Source organism: Diplodia seriata, assembly GCF_021436955.1.
Source record: "Diplodia seriata strain FDS-637 chromosome Unknown scaffold_5, whole genome shotgun sequence".
Taxonomy (NCBI): Eukaryota; Fungi; Ascomycota; class Dothideomycetes; order Botryosphaeriales; family Botryosphaeriaceae; genus Diplodia; species Diplodia seriata.
In genome coordinates this window covers 649134-673344 of record NW_027117312.1, presented here as the reverse complement: position 1 = coordinate 673344, position 24211 = coordinate 649134, and the positions used below count along the sequence as shown (strand labels likewise).

General features: G+C 57.9%; 6 protein-coding genes across 6 annotated transcripts; 3 read left to right on the top strand and 3 right to left on the bottom strand.

The window, feature by feature from the left end:
* Positions 1–378: 378 nt before the first annotated feature.
* QOR1_1 (quinone oxidoreductase) lies at positions 379–1488 on the bottom strand (the record flags this gene model as incomplete). The annotated part of the gene is made up of 2 exons (XM_066776654.1): positions 379–903; positions 958–1488. 2 exons carry the CDS (start codon positions 1486–1488, stop codon positions 379–381), a joined length of 1056 nt encoding a protein of 351 aa, XP_066632496.1.
* Positions 1489–4654: 3166 nt separating this feature from the next.
* Positions 4655–5875, top strand: SLS55_005203 (uncharacterized protein; the record flags this gene model as incomplete). The annotated part of the gene is made up of 2 exons (XM_066776653.1): positions 4655–4660; positions 4805–5875. The coding sequence occupies 2 exons, from the start codon at positions 4655–4657 to the stop codon at positions 5873–5875; spliced, it is 1077 nt and encodes a 358-aa protein (XP_066632495.1).
* Positions 5876–6200: 325 nt separating this feature from the next.
* On the top strand, positions 6201–12581 carry SLS55_005202 (uncharacterized protein; the record flags this gene model as incomplete). The annotated part of the gene is made up of 5 exons (XM_066776652.1): positions 6201–6206; positions 6638–7230; positions 7318–7395; positions 7492–7533; positions 7676–12581. The coding sequence occupies 5 exons, from the start codon at positions 6201–6203 to the stop codon at positions 12579–12581; spliced, it is 5625 nt and encodes a 1874-aa protein (XP_066632494.1).
* A 1098-nt stretch (positions 12582–13679) lies between these two features.
* SLS55_005201 (uncharacterized protein) lies at positions 13680–15569 on the bottom strand (the record flags this gene model as incomplete). Its single annotated transcript, XM_066776651.1, has 7 exons — positions 13680–14352; positions 14411–14573; positions 14625–14883; positions 14996–15154; positions 15212–15266; positions 15320–15388; positions 15454–15569. 7 exons carry the CDS (start codon positions 15567–15569, stop codon positions 13680–13682), a joined length of 1494 nt encoding a protein of 497 aa, XP_066632493.1.
* A 4881-nt stretch (positions 15570–20450) lies between these two features.
* On the bottom strand, positions 20451–22495 carry NOT5 (general negative regulator of transcription subunit 5; the record flags this gene model as incomplete). Its single annotated transcript, XM_066776650.1, has 3 exons — positions 20451–20511; positions 20572–22163; positions 22241–22495. 3 exons carry the CDS (start codon positions 22493–22495, stop codon positions 20451–20453), a joined length of 1908 nt encoding a protein of 635 aa, XP_066632492.1.
* Positions 22496–22960: 465 nt separating this feature from the next.
* On the top strand, positions 22961–23811 carry DTD1 (D-tyrosyl-tRNA(Tyr) deacylase; the record flags this gene model as incomplete). Its single annotated transcript, XM_066776649.1, has 5 exons — positions 22961–22967; positions 23019–23197; positions 23250–23292; positions 23353–23546; positions 23662–23811. The coding sequence occupies 5 exons, from the start codon at positions 22961–22963 to the stop codon at positions 23809–23811; spliced, it is 573 nt and encodes a 190-aa protein (XP_066632491.1).
* Positions 23812–24211: the final 400 nt, after the last annotated feature.

Sequence of the window (24211 nt, the reverse complement as noted above, 5' to 3'; positions counted from 1 at the left end):
AGACAATCGAGGGCGCATTCAAGACAGTGCGAAACAGTCCCATTAGTGGCGGCTCGACTCCGTGTCTCAGGCCGTCCTCTGCTCCTACCAATATCTCAAACGCAGGACGGTTTACGCACCGCAATTTTGGGCGTTGCGATGCCGAGTGTGCACTGTCCCGTTGGGCGTGTCGCCAACAACTCACTGACCATCTCGCCCCTTTGCACACGGCCGTACCAAAATGAAAGAACACCCCCATTCTCCCATAATCTTATTTTTCCCCCGGCCCCTCACAGCAGGCGGCATACAAATTCAGGAAGTTGAATCCAAGATCCGGACGCATTGAGACTCGCATCCACGTCCGGGTCCTGGATTCAATGACCTACAAGTATGGCGGGCTCACAGCTTAGAGACCAGCTTGCCCGTGTTCGAGCCGTCGAACAGCTTCAGCCACGTCTTCGGGATGTCTTCGAACCGAGTAGCGACAACCGTCTCGCCCTCGTCGCTAATCAAGATCTTGCCCTCCTTGGCCGCGTTTGCGATCTCGTTGATGGTCTCCTTGGCCTTGCCCTGCTGGACCCAGTCGAGCACAATGAACCCCTTGAGCTGGAGCCGCATGGAGATGATTTCAAAGAAGTTGTTCAACTGAAGACCTGAGGTGCTGTTGTAACCAGAGATAGCCCCGCACATGGCAATGCGACCCTCGCGCGCCATGCGGGACAGCACAAGGTCGAGGATCTCTCCGCCGACGTTGTCGAAGAACACGTTCGCGTAGTCGGGCGTTGCCTTGATGAGGTCCTTCTTGAAGGTAGGAGACTTGTAGTTGAGGCAGATATCGGCGCCGAGACTCTTGACCCACTCGCATTTGGTGTCACTGCCCGCAATTCCAATGACGGTCTTGCAGCCAACGAGCTTTTTCGCAATCTACGCATGCCGGTGAGCCCTACGTGCTTTCCACAGAGATATGGGCCGCCTTACCTGCACAACCATGCTTCCAGTAGCACCAGCGGCGCCGCTGACAATCAGAACATCCTCTGGCTTGGCCGCCGCGATGATCTTCGTTCCGTAATATGCCGTCAGGCCAGTCATGCCAAGCGCGCCAAGGTAGTGTGTCGGCGAGACGCCAGGGATGCTTTGAAGCGGCTGCAGGCCGGCAGCATCCTGAACCACGTACTCGGACCAACCCGCCTGGTATGTTTGCACTAGCGCGCCCTTGGCCAGCGATGGGGATTTGGACTCGACGACTTCGGCGATGGCGCCGGCGCGCATGGTCTCGCCGGCCTGGACGGGAGGCACGTAGAGGCGATCGGGCGACCTGTGGGGCGAAATCCAGCCGCGCTGGGCGGGGTCGTTGGAGACGTATTTGGTGCGGAGGAGGACTTGGCCATCCTTAACCGGCGGCAGGTCGACCGTCTTGAGAGAGAAGGTAGCATCGGGGCCGTCAAGGACGGGCTCACCGACAATCGGGCGATTGAGGACCCATTGGCGAGTCTGGGTGGGAAGAGACATGGCGGCAGACTGGTATGTGACTTGGGGGTGTTGAATTGAGATAGGGACTGAGCGTTGTGGAGGCGGCGGTAGTGCACTTAAGCATCTCCTCAGGCGTCATCCTTGCCACCTAGACGGCGTCATACTATGGTAGATGCGTCCATCTGCTTACCAACTGTGGCTAGCTGGCCGTGAACCGGCACGCCGAGCAATGTATCAGCCATCGGGGCCGAAGGGAGGAGAGAAATCAGTGCGCCGTGACATTGCAGCTGACAAATTGTGATGGTCTGACCCAGGACGGAGGTGTGTCCGCAAGCAAAGACGTTTCTGGGCGGAGGGGTGACGTTGGAGGGGTGATGTCAAGAGGACGCAGCGCAGTGGTGGACTCTGGTCCGAACAATGCGCCCCGCCGCAGCAGGGACCATGGCCTGAGCACGACTCGTGTGCCGAGGTAGTTTCCCGGATATAGAGTCAACCCACCTATTTCCCTATTACTGAACGGCGTGGCTCTTGAGCATTTCGTGCGTATAGGCAGGTAGTGATTACCGAAAGAAGAAGCAGCGCAGCTCCCCATTAAGCTGCTGACTGTGGAGCTCGGCTAAGCTCGCCATCCGGAATCTCGTCGTTCCGTCCCGAATTACTGAACAATCGGATATGATTATGAAGAGAACTGGGCCAAGACTCCATAAAAGCGGGAGTACGAAGTAGTTGAGGAGATAATTAATACTGTTTCAATGATAGGGTGTCTATTTGTATGCGGGGAGTCTTGGACAGTTTTTGCCGACTGGGTTCCGCAGCAACAAAAGAAATTGCCCGCCCGCATCTACCTTACATGGATACCGCATCCCCATATTTATATGGGTAGTTGAATATAAGATTTAAATGCGCACATTTACGTCCGGATATTGTATTCAACTACGCTTCTCATGTGGAATCTCTATCGGGTGGGCAATTTCTTTTGTCACCCGCCGTGGTTCCTTCGACACACAAGTGGCAGGATTAAAGCAGTTGCCGGTGATGATCGGACCTGCTAGTAGCAAGGTGCTCAAAACGCCCAGAGCACCACAGTATCAACTGCTGCCGTGTAAGCTAAAGTGTCTTCGATGGATCCTTTCTCGGGTCGCGCAGCAGATCCCCGCTTATACAAGACGGGCAACAGTTTCGATCTGTAAGGAAGGCCTTGCAGGTTGACCGGTTGATCTCACATCTTGTACCTGGAACGCTTGTCCGATGTGGTGATTGGTGAACAAGCTTCCATCAAACAGCTCGAAGCAGCTTGACATGGCTCTAGCAGTACCTTTGATATAGTAAATGAAATGCGGCGTCCTCTGCACTTCTGACACCAACGGAAATCCTAAACTCATGTGTGAGCTGTTTCAGCTTCATCGCCTGCATGTCACACGTGGTCGACAAAGAGTAGCACCATTAGTAGCGGGCTTCATGCGGAATACAGAGACAGCAGCTATTCGTGACACCCACCACTCTGTTCAGCTTCGGCGGCAGAGCAGGACTCATGGGTGAGCGGCCTCCGTATGCGATGACGCGAACGGAAGGAAGGCGTCACAGCTGTGATATACGCGTTAGATGCAGGCCGGAAGATGATTGGAGGAACACACTGCGAGGTGCATGACCCACATGTTTAAGGGCGTGTATTCTCGGCTGGGCCCGCAGACTGTGCGACGCGGCCGTGAACGCTGTCAAGTTGGAGGAGCAGAGCCAGAAACGGACGAGACGACAGGTGAGATGCGGAAGATGTGATATATCTGTATCCGCCTGTAGCCGCACCGTCAGGCCTCGGAGAAGACCAGTGTCGTGGCGGGAGAGCCAAGAGGGCAAGCCGGTGCGGCTCGAGATAGCTGAGGCGTCGTCGTGGGCAGGTGCGATTGCCTGCTGCACGGAGCTTGCAAGCGACATGTGACGCTTGCACAGAGGCGGCAGAGGTCCCACGTTCCACGCATGGACTGGCGGCTGGGACTGGGACGGGCGATCGATGTGGAGGATGCGAGCGATGTCGCAAGCCGGCGAAAATCGAGCGCCAAAGCGGGTCGGCGCGGCGGCCTTCTTCCTCAGGCGCGACACGTCAACCATGCCCCGTCACCTCATCCCCGCCACTGGTCCCCCACGCCGCTTAGCTTACTCGCGCCGTTGACGAAGCCGTGATGCAGCGCCGGTTGCGCAGCTGTCGCCCTCGACGCCGTGGCGACGGCCCGCCAGCAGCTCCGCACGTCACCAATGACGGCGGCCGGGATGCCAGCCGTGCATATGCCCGTAGCTCTGTACGAGCCAGACTGCAGCAGCGGACAATCTCCCGCAGCACTCACGCGCAGCGCCGCGCTCACTCATCGTCGTGCGCGCCCTCAATGGCAGCAGATAGAGGCGCGCAGACGTGGCTCCAGTGGTCCCCGGCCACCCCCGAGAGGCTCCATGTCGCGCTGATTGCTCGACACAGCAGGCACGAGGGCCCGGCGGCTGCGCGCATCCTGCTCCTGCCGTGCACCACCGCTTCCCCACACTCGACGGGTGTGGTCCTCTTCTCACCACTCCAATGCCTCCAGCTTCCTTCTCACTGCTCAATTCCTCGTTGCTTCCTGTTCGCCGCTGCCCCGACGACAAGCCCTGCAGTCGAGCCACGATATCCCCGCTACGCGCCTCGCCGTCCCTGATGGGCCCGTCTAGCGCTCCCTGTCCGTAGCCACTAAAAATTGCATCGCCTTTCGACCTTCTCCACCCATTTGCCTCAATGCTCAACTAGCGCCAAGCGAGCGCATCCCTTATATCCGCCATGGGTAAAACCCTCTTCGGCTCCTTGATGGAGAGAGTGACTTGTGCCGATCTAAGACGCTGTCTCACCAGAGTCCTACGACGAATGGGAGGATCCCTACTCCCCTCCCCATCCCCATCCCCATTATCCTCCCGCTCCTCCTCCGCCGCCGCCCGAGAGCCCCTGGGGCGCTCCGCCGCCGCACCGCTATCCGGTCCAGATGGCCGAGCCTCCGCGGCCAAGGGCAATGGTCCACATACCCTTGAGCCAAGTCTCCTTCTCGCCATGGCGAAATCCCGCCCAGAGCGTGCAGCAGTATTACGGCCACGGGGTGCAGCACCACGCATTGACCGGGCAAGCTCCAGACAATTACCACTGGGCTGATGAAGAAGACGACGAGGATGACTACGACGATGATGAGGCCGAATGTGCGTGCCTTCCGTGTCTTCCATTCGCGCCAAGCTTTCCCGCTAACCTGCATCAGATGCAAGTAGCAGCATTCACGCCACGCTTGACCGCGGCCACTCCGGCTTCTCAGGCCACTCCGCTGACGATTGCTCTTCCGTCGCTGAACAGGATGAATACTACGACGAAGAAGGCAGACCGCTTCCGGCGCCCGAGCCCCCTGCACCCGCCGGCGGGCCGCCGCCGCCCCCGCCGCCCCCCATGATCATCGACGTTCCGCCGCCACCGCCGGCGGTCCCTGGGGATGACGGTGGCGTGGTCCTCGTTCCTCCCCCTCCTCCACCGGCACCCATGCTTGGCGATGACCTCGTCCCGCCTCCACCGCCACCCGTGCCTGTCCCTTCGCCGGGTGACGATGCATCTGTTACGGTAGCTCCACCCACATCCCCTACGCTCAGCGTCAAGAGCGTGCATTTTCCAGATGACTTACGAGATCCCAAGTCCGGTGGTGCCATGCCGGTGAGAAGCAATAGACACAGAATGCTTCTTCCGCCCGGAGTGCAAATGAAGATGATGACTCCTCAGCCGCAAAAGCGGTTGCACGAGGGCCCTACCAAGAAGGAGAAGCTCGAGTTGGACAAGAAAAAGCGAGAGGAGCAGGCGCAGAAGCGGAAGGAAAAAGAAGAGGCGTTGGCGCGAGAGAAGGCCAAGCAGAAGGAGTTGGCGAACAAGAAAAAGGAGAGAGAGGCCGAGCTGAAGAGGAAGAGGGCTGAAGCTATTGCGAAGAAGAAAGAGGAGGAGAAGAAGAGGTTGGAGGCGCGGGTGAAGACGACCAAGAAAGGTAAGAAGGGCAAACAGGAGGACAAGAAGGCTGATGATGCGCCGAAGGAAGACGATGCTGTTGTGGTAGTGGACGTCGGAGGTGGCGGTGAAGTTGATGACGTGCCGAACGAAGAGGGTCCTGTTGTTGTAGTGGACGTTGGAGGTGATAGTGTAATTGACGATGCAGACGTTGTCGTCGTCGATGTGGGGGCCGGCCCCGACCCCCCTGCCGATCCTGAGCCAACCAGCGCTGAGGTCCCAGCACCACCAGAACCTGAGGCTGCAGATGTTCCAGAGGAGCCGGAGAGTGGCTCGGTTGAGGCTGATCCCGGGCCAAGCGATGACGCCGCCCCCGCTGCTGACCTGGAGCCTCCAAATCCATCTGGTGAGTACAAGCTGCACTCAATGAAGCCTGAGTAGGCGACTTCGGTACCAGTTGGACATGTCAACACTACCCACGCTATTGGGTACTGACCATATGCAATTTGTAGAAGATCCAGCCCCTGGCGGAGAAGCCGAGGCGGGGCCTCCAGAGGTTGCAGAGCCGCCAGAGAACTCTGGTAAGCAGATCACATCAATGTTTTTCACACGCTTAAGAACTCTTGTGCATCCGCGACCGGGAATTTTTGTATGCTGATTACATTACGCATAATATAAGATTCAGCCCCAAGCGAGGAAGCAAGTGATCCTGCATCAGGAGCTTCAGATCCGCCGCCCGCCGGTGATGACCAGACGGAAGGTGATAATGAAAGTTCTGCCTCACCCGCTCCCCCCGAGCCGCCAACTGAATCGGAGGAGCCAGCTGTTGAGGGCGAAGGTAATGCAGATGGAGATAATGATGTGGAACCCGCAGCAGCTCCGGAACCCTCTGAAAGTCAAGGTATTTGCTGCATTCATACCAATAAACACTACTCTGTCGTTGCTATCTCTTTTGACCATCCTTAACAACCGGCCCGTGCTCTGGGTTCCAATTGCTAACGCTTTGCCATTTCCAGCAGGCTCGAGTGCCAGTGACGATACGAACGGCCCGCCACCTGGTGAAAGCGCTGACGACCAGAGCGGGGAGGCTACTGAACCAGACCCTCCCATTGGAGATTCTGGTTCTCCAGAACCGACAGTGAGTAGTGTATTGCGTGCTTTCTTCAAATTACCTATACAGGTTGATTCGCTGACCTTCGAAAGGAAACGGAGGAGTCGAGTATTCCGCTGGCCGCCCCCGAACCGCCACAACCTGAGGAGAGTGAAGCACCTGCTGAAGCCGCTGAAGATCAAACTACTGGTGATGCTAGTCCAGATGACAAGCCCGCTGAAGGTGAAGCGACGGATCCACCAGTCGTTGAGGAGAGCAATGCCGGGCAAGCCGACGAGCCCGAAGATACAAGTCCGCCTGCAGATGATGCTGAGGCCCCAAATGTCGAGGACTCAGGCCCACCTGCGGGGACAAGTGAGCCGGCTCCACCATTGGAGGGCGATGATTCCCCACCGCCCGCCTCCGACACGTCAGAAGATGCAGACAAGAAGGAATCGGGAAATGACGATGAAGGCGAGTTTGATCCGGTGGACCCCGAGCCCAACCAACAGGAAACTGCCGCAGGTGACGGTCCGGCACCTTCTGAAGAGGAAAAGTCGCCTCAGGAGGGTGATGGACAAGGTGAGGCTGCTGAGGGCAGCCCGAGCGCGGGAGAGGAGGCTGAGGCGCCCGCCAATCCTGACCCGGCCGTTGCCAACGCTACAGACAGCCAGGAGTCTGATGGGGGTTCATCGGAGCCAAGCGGGTGAGTTTTTACAGTTTCGCATTCAACACCTGGCTTATGAAGCGACCACTGTGCCTTAAGTTTTGATTACTGACAAACCGTGGCTAGCGATTCACCGGCAGCGGAAGTCGAGAGTGGTGGCGATGGAGATGGTAACGGTGATAGCGTTGGCAGTGAGCCTAGCGGGTATGTACTTTCAATTTTTCACAAACTAATATCGCGGATAGGATTTCATATTCTTCTCGCAGATAAGCAGTTGAAGTACTGACAATGTCATCACAGCGACGCACTTCCAGAGACGCTAGACCCACCAGCGAGCACTAAGTACGTATCATGTAGTGCCAAGAGGTAGGCGTAGAACGGAACATGTCATGTCTACCTACTACGCCTGGCTCTTGATACTATATGTCACCGTGTCCAGCTACTGTCCCAACCAAGGATGGCTTTGCTAATGATGATATTACAGTGAGGAATTAGCCGCTGCCCCCGCTGGCGACAGCGCGGGCGATGATGGCGGCGAGGGCAATGAGGACCCTCCCGAAGACGGCTCAAGCGGTCCTGCGGCTGACGAAGACACGGCTGCCGATGCTGTGAAGCCCGATGAAGCTTCTGAAGGAAACGACACGTCAGCGGAACCCACTCCAAGCAGCGAACCGCTACCCGAAGCTCCCGTAGAGGATGACTCGCAGCCGCAGGGGGCCGAAAGCAGCGGTGACGTTGAGCCCGACAACACACCAGACGGTGAAGGCAGCGAGCCGCAGGTCGAAGGCGGCAATGATGATCAGGCGCCGGCCCCCGATGCGCAGGCTGAGGAACCTGCAGGAGACGGTGAGGTGGTCGATACTGCTGCTGACGCTGCTGCACCGGCGCCTGAGGAGATAACTGACGGTGGCGGGGAGAGTGAGGCGCCGAGCGAAGCTTCCCCGAACGAAACAGCTGAGGGTTCTGAAGCGCAAGACGAGCCTGAATCCGGCGACGGCTCGAATGGCGAGGATGGCGAGGCAGCGAAGGATCCACCGAAGCCGGAGTCTGTTGAAGAATCTGGATCAGGTCAGGAGGCTTCAAATCCGGAAAGCTCTGACAACAAGGAAGGCGAAGCGCAGGAAAGCCCAGAGCAAGAAGCTGCCGGGCAGGAGACTGCCGAGCAAGGGGAGCCTGAGCAAGAAACTCCCATCGAGGACGGTTCGAAAGACGAAACGTCGAAAGACGAAGGGTCTGAAGACAAGGAGCCGGAGAACGTTGAGCCCAATTCAGCTGTTGAGGAACCCTCCTCAGGCGATGGCGAAGCCCCACAGGAGTCCAAGCCACCTGAGGAGGCGAAGACAGAAGATACGAGTGGGGCTGAGAGCGAGAAGCCCAAGGATGAGATCGAGTCACCCCCCGTACCCGTTCCAGAGCCTGAGAAAGCCGAAGAGCCTCCGATTTATACAGAGTCTGATAAACGTATTGCGGAGGAGGTTATGCAGGAAGCGAAGGAAAAGGAAGAAAAGGAAGCCAAGGAGGCGAAGGAGGCGAAGGAGCGTGAAGAATCCGAAGCAGCCGCAGCAGCCGCAGCGGCTAAACTTTCGGAGGAGGAGGCTGCAAAACAGGCAGAAGAGTCTTCCGCGCCTAATTCTTCGGAGCAAGCGCAAAGTGCAGACGACGCCGCCGTGGCACCAGAAGAGGGCACAAAGGGCGAAGATGCGACGCCACCGGCTGATGGTTCTGCTGCCCCGGAGCAAAAGCCCATGGACGAGGCTCAGGCTGGAGAAGGCACCTCTGATGAAAACGCAGTACAAGACCAAGCGCCAGAGCAGGCTGAGAGCCAAGCCGAGCAAAGTCCACCAGAAGCAGATGAACCCGAGCAAAGCCAGGCCGACGAGAACAGTACCGAGCCGAGCAAAGCGGAGGAAACCCAGGCTGGAGAAGCCGATTCGAATGTTTCCAAAGAACCAGAACCAGAGAGTGGGGCTGAGGCCCAGGCTGAGTCATCTGCCGAGGACAAGGAAGATGCCGAAGTCCCCCAAGCTGAGAATACGGAAGGTGACGCCACTGATGGTTCAAGTTCTGGAGAACCAAGTCCTCCTGATCCTGGAGAGCCACCTGCGGCTAGCGACGAAAACAATGTGGAGCCGACTTCTGATGGCGGGACGCAAAATGTGCCTGTTGAACAGGAACCCTCGCCTGTCGTTGACTCGCCGGAAAGTGGTGGTGATGTTGCGCCCAGCGGTGACGACACGTCGTCCGACCCACCACCTCCTGGCGGCAAACCCAGCGAAAACAACGAGGATGCCGGAGGGAAAGACGACCCGCCCGCCCCTGTAGAGCCCAGCGGAGCCCCAGAGGATACCGAGAAATCTGTTGAAAGTGTCGACCCGGCATCGGAGACCGCTGGGGCCGAAGACGGCGATGGAGCAACGCCGGAAGATGTCGAGCAAGCTCCGCCACCCGAGAACGTTTCCGAGTCGACGGACGCCAGTGAGGAACCCGCTAAAGCTTCTGAAGCTGAGAGCAGCAATGGTTCTCCAGAGGTTGCCGAGCCTTCGGCTGCGGAACAAACCGGTCCTGACCCATCTGAAGATGCTCAGAAGGACGCGGAGAGCAGTGAACCGCCCTCGCAAGGTGAAGACGTAAAAGAGCCAGAACCTAGCGAGACGATTGAAGAATCCAGCGATCCGCCCGCTTCGGAGGGTCCAACTGAGGGCGCCCAAGCCGCTGAAGGCGGCGGTGACGGGGGTGATGAGAAGGCAGAAGCCCAGCCCACGGAAAGTACCGAAGATGGTCAGACTGACGAACCAGTTGTTGTGGCACCAACTGACGGCCCTGCTGAAGAGACTCCTGCTGAAGCCGCCACTGAGGCCGCCACCGAGGAACCAACTGACGCCCCGGCTGAGTCAAACACCGACTCGACGCAGGATGGCACAGATTCTAGTGGCGCCGCACCAACGGAAGACACCCAGCCCACCGACGACTCGCAACCCCAACAAGAAATCCTCGAAGTCAGCAAGGAGCTCGAAGGCGAAGCGGCTACCAATTCCCCGGAGGGCGAGGAACAAAAGGCGGATGATTCGGTAGATGCGAACGAGGCTGTCGAAGTGCCGCCGGCTGACGACGCTGTCCCACCTGCTGACGATTCTGTGCCCGCGAATGAGGAGAGCCCGGCCAGTGTTGAAGATGCTCTGACTGCTGTCGAAGAGGCACCGGCTGCTGTCGAAGAGACTCCGCCGGCTGTTGAAGAGGCTCCGCCGGCTGTTGCTGATGAGCCCCCAGCGGTCGTTGAAGAACCCCCTGCTCCTACTGAAGAGGCTCCGGCTGCTATCGAAGAAGCACCTGCTGTTGTTGAAGAAGTCGAAGCTGCTGGCGAGGAGACCCCGGCGCCCGGTGAAGGGCCATCGACATCTCAAGAGGCACCGGCAGCCGTCAAAGAACCACCGGAAGTTGAGGAATCTGAGGGTGTTGCCAAGGAACAAGAGCCCCTAGGAGAATCTGTACCGGCCAGCGAGGAATTTCCGGCCATGGAAGCCCCTGGGACGATAATCGAGTCGACTGTAGCTGAAGCAGACGACGTTCCGCCGCTTGAAGCTTCGCGTCACAGGCGTCGTAGCTCGGTCTCGTCCCCTCACGCATACCTGCGCTCGAGACGGATGAGTGATGCCAGTGAGGGCAAAGGATCCAGCGGAAAGGATTCTTCCAGCCGTGGTAAAGAGAAGCGCAGCTCTCACGTTTTGGGTGAGGTTCGCGAACACAGGAGCAGGGAGCACAAGTTGAAGAGGTCATCTGCCACTGTCTCTGACCGGGACAGGGAGAGGGAGAGGGAGAGGGAGAGGGATCGTAGAGCATCCGGCTTCCCCGATGAGGTTGGCGAGGATTCCGAGGCGAGGCGTGAAAGGCGTCGGAAAGAGCGGCGCAGACGCGAGCGCGAAAAGGAAAAGGAGCGAGAGGCGCAGGCGGAAGAAGATCGTCAAAAGCGACACAAAGAGCACGAGGCCGCTCGAAAGGCCGAGGAAGAACGTCAAAAGCAGAAGGAAGAGGAGCGCAGACGGAGACGGCGCGCAGAGAAGGAAGCGGAGGCAGCCCGTTTGGCAGAGAAAGAGGCTTTGAAGCTAGAGGAAGAGGCGGATGAAGCCCGTCGCCAGCGCCGTAAGGAAAAGCGACACAGGGAGCGGCGCTCATCTGCTGTAGAAAGGGATGACCTTCCTGAGGCCTTCCCGTCGCCAACGCTCGAGGCCAAGGAACTCCGTGGAGAATTCCCACCAGCTGCTCCACGCCGCCGCAACACGGAAACTCACACTCGTGCAACTAGCCCTAATCGTCTCAGTACGGGACTCAGGGGTCTCTTCGGCCGCTCTAACACGACAGCCGACATCCCAAAGGACAAGGACCGCACCACACGGCCTCGCGACAAAGGTAAGGAGCGCGAGCGCGAGTCCACCCGTCGTTCTTCACAACAGCCTCAGGAGCGGACACCCAGCCGGGAAGAGCGGCATCGACGTCGCAGAGCCGAACGCCGCCGCACGGAAGGCTACCCACCCACGCCTCCACCCATAAGCGGGGAAGACCGCAACCGATCGGATGACTTCTCGAACTCGAACGAAACCAGGACAGCCACGCCGCCTCCGCCGCCAGAGGTAATTCCCGATTCCCTACCGTCTCCCGTCGATGAGTTGCCAGAGCGCAGGATCGACGATAGCATGTTCGAGTACGTCCGGGCTGCCGAGGAGGGAGGCGGAGACAGCGTCGATGGGAGCCGGGCGGAAAGCAGCAACGCCGGTATTGTTGGCGGCAGTGGCGGAGGCGAAGGCACGAACAGCAATAGCGGCGGGTCGAGCGAGCGGAGGAAGAGGCATTCCTCGCGGCGGCACGCACACGAGTCTCGGCCTTCTTCTCACCATCATCATCACCGCAGCAGCGGTAGAAGAGACAGCAAGCTGCAAGAATCGGCCCCCGGCAGCTTTGAGGATCTACCACCGCCGCCGCCAGCGCCGTCGCGGCCCGTGGGGGAGAGGATGGATAGCGACAGGAGTCGGCGGCATCATGGCGAGCGGGAACATCGGAGTGGTAGGCCGCGGGAAGAGAAGGAGAGGGACAGAGATCGGGAGCGGGAGCGGGAGCGGGAGCGGGAAAGAAAGGTCAAGGATGACGGCGAGGGAAGGAGAAAGAGGGAAAGCACGGCTGTCGATCCTGCTGCCGCCGCGGCTACCAGAGAGCGCAGGAGGGAGGACCGAGATAGGGGCGAGACGCGGGAGCGGAGTGAGCGGCATCGACAGCATGGAGGCGGTAAGTCATCTAGGGAGAAGGAGAGGTCGAAGGACGGTTCGGGGAAAGGTAGTGGTGGTGGTGGTGGTGGTGGTGGTGGGTTGCTTGGGTCGTTGAGGAAGTTGGTGAAGACGTGAGGTTTGTGTGAACTTTCCGTTATCTGTATCGGTACTCTTTGTCAGTAATCGTTGGTCCTTTTGTTTCTTTTAACATTCTTGTCGTACTCATCCTTTCTGCGGGTGGGCATTTTCCCCCATGGCGCAACGTCTTTCCACTCTGGCTCATAGCATTTCGGTCATTGTTTCGTGTCCATGGCATGACTTAGATGGAGAACTACTGTGAAGATATGGGATGGCGGGTCTGTCTTGTGTGGCACGTTGGGATAACTCTTTCGGTCGTGCATATTTGGCTTGACAATTACAAATTTGTAGTAGCTGGGTTGGCGTGGTTATATTTCTTCTAGTTGTTCGTCATGACCTTAACGAAGCATCTGTCACTTCAGATATTATGGAATCTTCCTTTTTTCAATCCCTCACCACGTCCGTCGCAACCTCGTACACACTGCCCAGCCAGATTTTGCAGATACTCGTTCCCCCCGAGCCGGGGTATGGGGGATGATGTTGATGATGATGTAGTAGTACCAGGGATGTAGGTGATGGTGGCGAACGTCGACCTGGCCGATCCCCAGATGAAAAGGGAACCATGGTTCGAGTAGTGTAGCGATTGCGTGACTGTTGAATCAGAGGGCAGAAGTCGACCGGGACGGCCCGTAGCTCAACCATGGTTTTCTAATCAGTCATCCAAAGCTGTCTCGAGCCGTTTCTGTCGATAGCGCAATATTCATCCTTGGCCTGTGCGGATGACAGATGTCGGACAAACGCGTCAATAGCGTGGCTGACGTGGCTGTGACGGTTGAGAGGAGCCCTGCAGGCTAAGTCGTTGCGGTGAAGTCAAGAGTGACTGAAAAGCTTGAGTGGTTAAGTAAAGCAAGGTGTGTCGCTGGTCTTCCGGCACAACAACCTTCAGCCAAGTTTCAAGATGGGCGAGGAGAAGTTTTTGTAGAGAAGTGCACTTCATTTGCAAATGATGTAATAAAAAAAAGAAGAAGGAAGAAAAGTATGTACTCATAACGGACTGAGACAGCCATAAAAAAAGAATGGAAATAAAACACATGTTCACACCACAATTTCAGCCCGCATTCACCACAACTTCCCTCCCACTTTTGTTTTCCCTCCTTACAGCCCGCAAATCCCCGACCCCGCCAACTTGGCCTGCGGATAATAAATCCTCGGCAGCCCGCTGACCATCGGCACAGGCACCGTGCCGCCGCTCGACACGGTCGCCGTCTCGCACGTCACGACCTCCTCGACGACGGTCCCGCTCGCCCAGCCGGTGCTGCCCAGGTCGAGCGTGTAGGCGTCGCCGCTGGCGCCCTTGTTGCTGAGGACGGTGATGACCTGGCTGCCGTCGTTGCCCTTGCGCATGGCCAGCGTCGTGGGGTCGCTGTAGATGACCCAGTTCTGGTACGTCAAGTAGGTCGCATCATCCGCGATGGCCTGGGTGCGGATCGCGTTCGCGGCGGCGATGAACTGGTACAGCTCGGCGTCGGTGTTGTAGCCCGACAGCCAGGTGGCCTCGCGGTTGTCCGGGTCCTCGGCGCCGGCGTAGTGCTGCTCCTGGCCGGCGTAGATGATGGGGATGCCGTCGGCGAGGATGTTGAAGGCGAGGACGTTCTTCGCTTGCGACAGGTCCGAGGTGATGGCGGCGAAGCGCGTGATGTCGTGGTTTTCGGAGAAGGTGCCGAGGAGGGTGGTGTCCTTGCAGCCGGATTTGAGCGTGTCGATCATGTTGACGAGGTCGGAGATGGAACCGCTGGACGAAGTGAAGGCCCGGACCAGGGGGTAGTAGCTGTAGTAACTGGTCAGAGGGCCGGCTTTGGATGACCTCGCGAGGGAAAAATACATACATGGGATAGTTGAGCACACTGTCGAGGTAGTTCTGGTAGTCGCAGGTGTACGATGGGTCTCCATCAAAGACTTCGCCGGTGGAGAACACGCCGGCAGCATCCTCGAAGCCAGGATAGAATGCTTTGTCAACATGCTTGGCGGTGTCAATCCGCAGACCGTCAACTGATCGAGCATGTTAGCAGTGTATTCGATTTCAATTTTCGAATTGCTCACTCGAGTAATTTGCGACAAGTTGGGAGATCCATGTCTCATAGCCCTCCACGACCCGCGAATCCTCAGTGTTGAGGTCCACCAGGGCGACGGTATCGTCTCCAAGCCAGCAGTCTTCAACGCTGTCTTGGGAATCGTAGTTTACAGCACAGTAGGAGTGGTAGTAGTCCTGGGAGTTGAACGGATTGAACCGGCTGTAGTCCACAGAGCTCGCCGAGCCCGCCCAGCCATTGTGATTGACGACGATGTCAACCATGAGGTACTGCAATCGAGAGTCAGTTTATCCGATTGCAAAAGAGTACGCATGGCTTCATGTATGCAGCGGTATTCTGCAAATGCAGATCCTGTAGTAGAACGGGGGAATTGAGCCATACCATATCGCGATCGTGGAGCTCTGCTGCGAGGTTTCTGAGGTCATCCGCACTTCCGAAGTTCGTGTTCAGGCTGTACAGGTCCTGCTGCCAGTAGCCATGGTAGGCCTCGCCATAGCCGGTATCCTCCGGCAGGTTCTCAACGATGGGCGAGATCCATATCTACAAGGGTCAGTAAGTGAGCACAAGGCGGTCGGGTGTGGCAAGGGAAAAGCTTACAGCCGAGAAGCCCATGCCCTGGATGTAGTCCAGGTGGTTGATGATTCCCTGGTATCTGTATTCATGTGTGAAACGCAAGAAACAACACAGAGGGTATTTGATACTTACGTTCCACCGCAGTACACCCTGTCCTGGGTGTTGCAGGTGGCAGTGGTGCTGCCGTCGGTACGAGCAAACCTGCCGAACCCAGTAAGTCAAGCTCGTGTTACACAAAGGGCCGCGCCGCGGCGAATAAGACGAACCTATCGGTCAGGACCTGGTAGATGGACTTGGAACGCCATTGGGCGGGAGTAGCCGCGTGGACACTGCGGCACAGGGCCGCGGCGGCGGCAACGCCGTACAGGGATGAAGTCTTCATTTTGAGAGCAAAAAGGGATGAGGCACAGCAGTGCTGTAGAGAGCTGCCGGATTGGAGAGGGCTTAAAAGACAAATAGCGCTGACGGCCAACAACAGAGCAGATGACAGGTGAGGTCGGGCCCACGCGTAGGATTCGTCCGTCTCAGTGCGCAGATGATGCGAATGTTGGTTTCACTGCTGGCTTCTCGTTGCTGCTTGCTGGCATCTTGCTGGTCCGCAAGGCCAATCTCCTTTTATATTGTAGAGGTTTCTCGTCGTTATACAGCGAATCACAGGTAGCCGGTCACAGCAGCGGTGGTCAGCGCAGTGCAGTGCGGACTCGATCTCGGGGTCCCCGCAGCCATCCATGATCTGTCATGAGGCCCATCAGGCAGCCTGCTCCATCCGGAATTGAGGTTGACGGCGAGGCCCGACATTCGACCAACCGGCAGAGTGCTGCAGGTGGTGGTGAAGACGGGCGACAGGGGGGCGGCGGTCGCTTAGTCGGCGTACCTGGCGGGCGGATGGGTAGCGATGGGGTTGCCGCTGGGCCATCTCGGTGCCGAGCCCAAAAAGGCAGCTGGCGATGGGTTGCGCCGAAGGGATTTTCGTGAAATGGGCAGGAGATGCGGCCAGGGTGTTTGTGATGGGATTGGGTGAGCGTCTTGTGATCGGCCGTTTCAAGTCTAGAGGCAGACAATCCTGGCGCCGCTCCTGCCAGTCAGCCACTGCCCAACTCGAAACCCGTCCACACACCTCGCTCCTCTGCGGGGTTTCCAGAAGCTCTAATTGCATCTCCACCTGCAAGGAACGCGTACCCCGCCGGCACTCCCTCCAATCTTCGTTTCACCTCCGGCCATGTCACGCCGCCCTATTCCTTTTTAAATCAGCCGGCGGCCTACATGTCGTGCTATTGACGGACTCAATTTATGCAAGCGCTTCTGCCGTGGACTGACTCGAAAAAACAACCGGATGCTCCGTCAATTGCGGCCGCAACCGAAAGGAAAACAACGGCAGAAGCAGGAAAAGCAGACAGTGACATGTGACGGCCCATCCCTTGGCTACCCACCTCCTTCCACAATCCCGGCACGCCGCACACCCAACTGCAGACAAAAGAGATGTGAAAATGAAAAAAACCAAGAAGCGACACCAAAACAAAAGCCCTCCCCAAATGCCGAGAAAGAAACATGCCGAGACCGAACCCATCAGAGCCATTCCTCGATATACTCTCCACGACCCATCCACCATCACGACTGCTCTCGACCTTTTCCTCTGCCGCCTCTCCGCTTCGGGATGCGCTGCAAATGGAAATTTCTCAGATGCTCCGTCAGATGATCCTTGCGAGTGAATCCATTCTCTCCTTTCCTCGGACAAGTCCGTTTCGGACAGTCGAATTTCTCCCGGTCTCCTCGGTGGTGTACCGTACTCATATGCCTCAAGAGATCAGCGTGCCGCTTGAACCCTCTTCTCTCCGCACACTCGGCTTGCTTGCATGTCCACTTGCGCTCCGGATCGTTGTTCGTCTCCGCCCCGGACGGCGACGCCGGCAATTGTGAATCAGGCGAACGTGACTCTTCCGAGCTTTCTTCCTCTTCATAATCCGCATCATGTCCATAGTTCGGACTCAGCATCGACGATCCGGCATTTGAGAGAGCATATGTAGATCCTTCCGAATACCCACTTGTGCTTGCCGAGCGTACAAGCCCTCCCCGTCCACTATCAGGTGCTGCATGAACCCTCAACACCGGCGCGCGATCCGAATGGGAACTCCCTCCATATATCGCCTGTGTTTCCTGTGAATAGCCCAGGGTCGAGCCACCAAAGTTCCTATGGCTCATGTGAGCTGAGTGGCCGGCTGTTCCGTCATGGTGATATCCAGCAACTTCGGATCCATAGTTCCCTCCGGAAGATTCGGCGCTCTGGAACTGGAATCCGGACGGATTTCCATGCGCGGCCTGATCCGTGCCTTCGAAAAGGCTCGAGTAGGCGGCCGGGTCTGTCACTCCGGTCGGGGCATGTGTGGCGCGGTGCACGCTCCATTGACTGTCCTCGCCTGGATAGGTGCTTGCATCTTGGGGCCAACCTCTCGCATCCGCTGTCGTGTTGGAATAGGAATTGGCGTAGTACGCTTGTTGCTGCTCGGGTGCCATGTCGTCTTGCGGGGTTACATAAGCAGGGTAGCTATTCTGGCTATATTGGCTGGCTTGCCTGTAGCGGACGCCCGACGGCTGCTGATAGTAGTCATAGTCGTAGTCCTGGAGAGGATTGTCAGACCAATGCAAGTTGACTCGAGAAGAACTACATACCTCGTCTTGCCGCGCATCATATCCTGACATGGTGCAATGGAAACGCGAGGCGTTGGGTCTCGCGCCTTCGCCTTGGGATGTTGGGGTCTAGGTCGACGAAGCCTTGGATTTGATCAGCCTCACATGCAGGCGCTCGGCGAGTGGATACGTACTGATGCCCAACGCGTTGTCCCTGCAGGTGGGGGATTCGGGGACGACTTGATGTACGGGCTCGTACGGGGATGTTCGTTGCTAGGTTGGGCCTTGCTCGGGCTGAGTGGCGAAGGTGGATCATATATCAAGACATGCCCTCCCTCTCGGATCGATCACGATGTGCCTTCGTTGGCCTCACGACTGCAATCCTCGTCTCTATTATTTCCTCCTCCGGTTGCCTGATTGCTACGAGAGTCTTGATGGTGAGGCAAACGGTCGATTGCACGGGTGGAGGGTCAAATGACGGAAACAGACAGAGGCGGCGGGACGTTGCAGCTGATGGCAGTGGGCAGCCGCTGTGAAATCGGAGTGCGACACGTAGCAGGAGCTTGATGAAGTTGGCACTGCAGAGGGCACAGCCATTGTGTAAGCGCTTCTCGACGGACTCGCTGGTGAGGCACGAATCCAGTAGGGCGAACAATGGTGGAGCAGCGGGGTGGCTGGGGGCTAACCATTTGATGACGGACTCTCGTCACATTCCCCGGGCTTCGCGGTCTCGGGAGTCTCGACGAGGATCAATGGGGAAATTGCTGCGTGTGTCACGGCTGCCCAGACAGGGCGGACGAGGGCTCAGCCCCATGAGGGCGAGATGTCGTGGGTTCGCAGGCCAGGCTTGCAGTGAGGCGATGCGTTCCTGTCCTGGGGCCTCTGGAACGGACGGCAGGGCTGCGAGCCGAGAGTGCCGGAGCATGGTGAAGTGACTGCGGCTCTGGCCGTTATCGTTGCTAGGCAGCAGTGATGCACGGGGATGCACGTTGCCGAGTTTGGACACGGCCCTCTTCTTCAGCAGGCAGTCGTGACCGGCGAAAATTAAAGTCTACGCGAGACGCCACTCCCACTCTCACCCTCGGCTCCTGTGCTCGCCCTCCCCTGTCGAGCTGTGCTTCTTTTGACGATCCCGCCATGTCCATGTGGGCTCGCAACTGATGGTCGCCGTTGCTGGATATGGTGATGGTGGGTGAGCCTTGCGGCCCGGACGTATCAGGGATGTGCTGCAGGCAAGCGTAAGCGAGAGCTGCTGACCGGCAAGCTCCAGAGCCTGAGCGGAGACGGGCCCCTCGCAAGAGGCCTGGCATGGCTGTCTCCGGCGGCTCGGGCCGTATAGCGGGGCTCGTTTCGTGAAGGCTGAGCCCAAGGCAGAATTGTACGAAGGCGATGAGGCGGAGCAGTCAGGCAAATGGATCGCGCACAGCCCGGTGAACCTTTATAGCCATCCGAACCATGTACGATGTGCTGGCCCCGCACTTGTGGGTCGGTCGATCGGCCACCCATCATGCAGCCATGATGCCATCGCCTTTAGCCTCGCTGCCTGCGCCTATTCCAGGCTCAGGACTATCACGGCTCAGCCAATTTGGCATGTCGACACCACGCTAAGCCTGCATACAACCAGTGTAACCGTCGAATCCCTTGCTTGCTCCACCAAAGATAGACCGCTCGGTGCCCTCTGAGCGCACCCCGGACCCGCACCACAAAGCTGTGTGGTTCCTTAGTGACCATGTATCGTCAGCCACAACCGCGCCCCTGTCGTCGAGCAGTGATGACGGCCGTGAGAGAACGCTTCCTCACTGGCCGCCCTCCGTAGCTTTTCCCCATGCACCAGCTCACATGGGCCTTGACTCTGAGTCATCTGGAGAAGGTGAAGACTACTCAAAATGTGGTTAGCCGGGAAATTACCATCACTGCCGTCACACAAGCTTGCGCATCCCCTCAAAGCAAGCCTTGCCGCCAGCAAAGAACGCCATGCGAAGACCGCACGTGTCAATCGGGATGGCAAGGCTGACAGAGAAGGCTTTCTGAATACAGTGAGCCCGACGATCGTTGTGACTAAATGGAAGACCTCTGGTTGGCATGGATAATACAGGAGAAACACGTCCTGGCGTTAGATACGGTGGCCTCAATCCATGGCCGGCACGCCGTGAGATGGAAAGTATGCTGAGCATATTCCAATGAAATTCATCGTCAGTCTCCGCTTCTTACCAGTGATGGCAATCAGTGGCAACAACCTGGTCAGAATGATGCGTCGTCAGGCCGGTGGCACGGGCCGCCCAACCAAGTGACCAATCACATCGGCAGTGGCACGACGGAGCACCCAAAGATTGGATGGAAGCCTGCTAGCTTCGATCTCATTTTCCTCGATAGTTTCGGTGACTACTACAGCAAGCATAACTTCTCGAACCGCGATGTTGCACGAACTCTTCCGGATCACATGTCGTTCGGTGCCTGTGCCAAAAGAAAAACGCAGAAACTCGCCCAGCTATCTCGTCGATGCTAAACATGGTGTGACCGTCAGCTCTTTTGCGCTGAATGGTAACACACGCAAGAATAGGCACCCTGACGGTATTTTGGTAGAACTATCAAGGGAAACAGCCTTAGATAGTCGATACAATGGCATTGAGAGGATCACTCAAAGGTCATCCTCCAAGAACTTGTACGCGAACTTGAATTCCGCTTTCCTCCGGTTCATCCTGCCATCAATCAGTATGCGAGCCATCGTGCTGGCCTGTAGAAGGGGACTAAAAGCTTACCAGGTGCTCTCGTAGTCGAAGAAACGATACGTTCCTTGTTCATAGTCTTCAGTGATGGACTTGGGCTCCTCGTGGCGCTGGAACCAAGTCTGGTACTGCTTGTGGAAGCGCCAGCTCTGAGACTTCAGAGCCTTGGCTGCCAAGTATTGCTCGTAAGTTCCTTGACGGTAGTAGAAGGCGTAGAACAAGGAATCTGTATCGACACGAGAGTACAACCGAGGATCGTCGAAGATGGACAGCGGCTCCTGCGGGTAGTGGGCGGGCGTGTAAGGGTAAGGGTTCTGCGGACGGTAATGGCGTGGCTTGTCTGCATCGACAGACTCCGGGTGGCTGCTGTGAGAAGTCACCATGAGACGTTCGTCAGCATGCGAGCTTAATGCGTCTTCCTTGGTGGCCTCGAAGGACTCGAGAAGGTCCTGCAAACTGGACGGCAAGTGATACACCGACTCTTCCTCGGCCGATTGTACGTGCTTGTCTCCATTCGTTAACGGTTGATCGACAGCTTCGGACGGCTTGGATGTCTTCGCAGGTGTCACACTACGCTTCTCCTGTGCCGGGGTCGCTGGTATGCTGCTTGCTTCTGTGCTTGCTGGTGCAGCGCTGGAGTGGCTGAGCGCGGGAGACTTGGCAGTAATCGGTGTCGCGCCATCCTGGCTTGTGATTGACGCGACCGGTGGCCTTTGATTGGCTGCAAGCGATGTGGCAAGTTGGGCGTGGGTAACGGCGGGCGACGATGCAGCGCTTGAACGCAGGGCGGGGTTGGCCTGTATGGCACCAGGGGGCGGAGGCAAAGGTGCAATTCCCACGTTGTGCCTGTCGCTCGCGGCGGCGGCAGCAGCAGCTGATGCATACTTCAATGGTTCGCCCGGGGCTCTTGTAGGCAGCGGTGCCGGCTTCATGGTGCTTGTGCTGGCGCCATTTGTCGTGGCCTGCGCCGGAGTATGTAACGTCGATAGTGTTGGTAAAGGGGACTTGAGTTGCGTAGACGGCCTTCTCGCCCCGGCTGTCGATGGCTCCGGCGCGGCCTTCGCCTTACTAGAGGAGGGGTTAGCAATCCGTGGAGGTTCTTCGTGGCTGTCGTCTTGTATCGATTGCGTGTCTTGCGAGGAAACCTTGTCCATGTCCTGGGCCATGCCGAACATGTCCTCGCCTTCTGTCAGATTCAGGTCATCGTAAAGCGAGTCGTCCTCCATGAAGTCCACCTCTTGGTTGTTTTCGACGTAATAGCGGATGCTCTCTTCCAGATCCTTGACCTGCTCAACTTCTATGCCGTCATTCTCCAACGACCGCCGCACCAATTCCAGCTTGCCTATGTGCCATTGGTGCCTCTCGGCCTGGCGCTCCAGTTCAGCTATCCTTTCCGCCTTGGCGTTGTCCTTCCTGCTCTTCTTCAGGCCGGCTTGTAGGGTGGCGGCCTCAGCCTCGGTCGTCTCGACTTGGCGCTCCAGCTCCTCGACCATATTCGACAGGAAGTCGCACACCTCGACCTTCTCCTTCTCCCTCGGATCGAGCTTTGATGCGGCAGAGAGACCTTCTTTGGAGTAGGCCTTGGTCTTCATCTCCTTCTCCACTGCCTTGAACTTCTCCATTTGCTGTGTCCCACGTTAGCAGCGCAGTGTGCACCTCAGCCGGCAGCGGGAATCAGGCGACCGGCGGGCCAGACACATACCGTCTCGATCAGCTTGCGCTGGTCGAGCAGCGGCTTCTTATCCTTGATCTCATTGGAAGCTGCCCAGGCCTTGATCTGATCTCGCGACCGCTGCAGCTTCTTGATCTCCTTCTTGAGAGAATCCTCAAGCTTCTCCTTCTGTGCGGGGTTGGTGGATTGTTGCAGCTTCTCGTAGATGTTCTCGAATGCGGCAACGCCTTCTGCGACCTTCTTAAAGCATCGGTCGATCTCTTGGGCGAGTTTGCGCGCGGCCATGGTGTCTCGTAGATAGCCTCGCCGGGGCGGGTGGGGTGCGGAGCGGGCGGCGCGGTGCGAGGGTGACTCGGGCGGTGGACCCTCGAGCGGGCGGGAAGGATGTGGAGAAGTCGGGGAGCGTGCGCGCGAGAGCGGAGGGCGCGAGGCTGCGAGATGGTGTCTGGAGCTGGGAGCAAACGGCCGGACGTAGCTGGTCGGCGTTGCAGCGGCCCGCACGTGACCGGGCGCTGCCCGCCCATGCCCGCCGCCCTTGCGACCCACCCTCGACTCTCCGCCCCGGCCGCGGCGCGCCAGCCCAGACCATCCACGCCTCACGCCCTCTCTGCAACGCGCCCGCCCGCGCCCTCTGCAACGCCTGCGACTGGTCTCCTGCGCGCCTGTCGAGCGGCTCGCCTGCTGCGTCTCTCTGCAGCCCCGTTTTGCGACGTGTCACAATCTAACCGCTCTGCTGTACAAGCCCGCACAATGAAAGGTAGCCGTCCGCGCGAGCAAACTCACGGGATTGCGTGCTGAAATAGCGTAGCCGTGCTGCAGCGCGTCAAGTCGGCGTCGGTGACGGTCGACGGCAGCCTCATCTCCAGCATCGGCAAGGGCATCCTCGTCTTCGTCGGCGTGGGCAAGGAGGACACGCCGACCGAAGTCGAGAAGATGGCCGGCAAAGTGCTCTCGATGCAGCTGTGGGACGATGACCAGGGCGGCAAGGTATCCTCGCCCCGGCCCGTGTCCCAGTTTCACATTCTAATGCGCTGCGCAGTGGAAACGCAATGTAAAGGACGTCGGGGGCGAAGTCTTGTGCGGTGAGCCGGCCTGCCCCCTGACCGTTTGGCGAGCCGCTCGCTAAGTACCACGGCGTGCAGTCTCACAGTTTACCCTGCTTGCATCTACCAAGAAGGGAAAGAAACCAAGCTTCCACAGATCGGCCCCCGAGCAGCAGGCTCGCGATCTGTACTCCTCCTTCTTCAAGAAAACCCAAGACCTGTACCAAAAGGAGAGGGTCAAAGACGGCGTCTTCCAGGCTATGATGGATGTTGCGCTCGTGAACGATGGACCGGTAGGTTTGGATTACCGTTGTGAGGACGAAGCAGTAAATCTTCCGGCGTTCCTACTGCTCGTATCCCCGCAAGCCTGCCAAGCACCGGCTGATAACCACTCTCTTTCCTGTATAGGTGACCATTGAGATTGACATGGACCCTCCCAAGATGGAGATCCCTGGCGTTTCTGGAATGGATGCCGACAAAGTCAAGCTAGAGGACCTCATGATGAAGATCGGCCGGATCCAAAAGGAGTTCAATATACCAGCGGAACTGCTTCAATAGTGCACTGCCGGATGTCCAACCCGCGCGCCTATCCGGCGTCCACGGATCACGTACAGTGTTGATCCAGCACAGGGCCTTTTGGAACGCAACACGACGTTCATGACTGTCTACAGGGTGACATCGTGGAGATCGTCCCAGCAAAACCACTCACCTTGGATCGGCGATAGATCAACGACATGGATTGGTATTGCATCACTGTATCGTTAGCGCCCCCCTTTTGCTGGAGACGGTGCGTCTGCGGCTACAGGCATAAAGGAATATTTCATGTCCAGGTTCCGAGTACCGATTCTCAGGCATATCTTGGACCACGTGGCGCAGCTATCTCCCTCACCTGATCTCCAAGGCGGTGTCTGAAGACAAGTATGCAGGCAGCCGTCGAATCTTCCATCAACGAGAGACA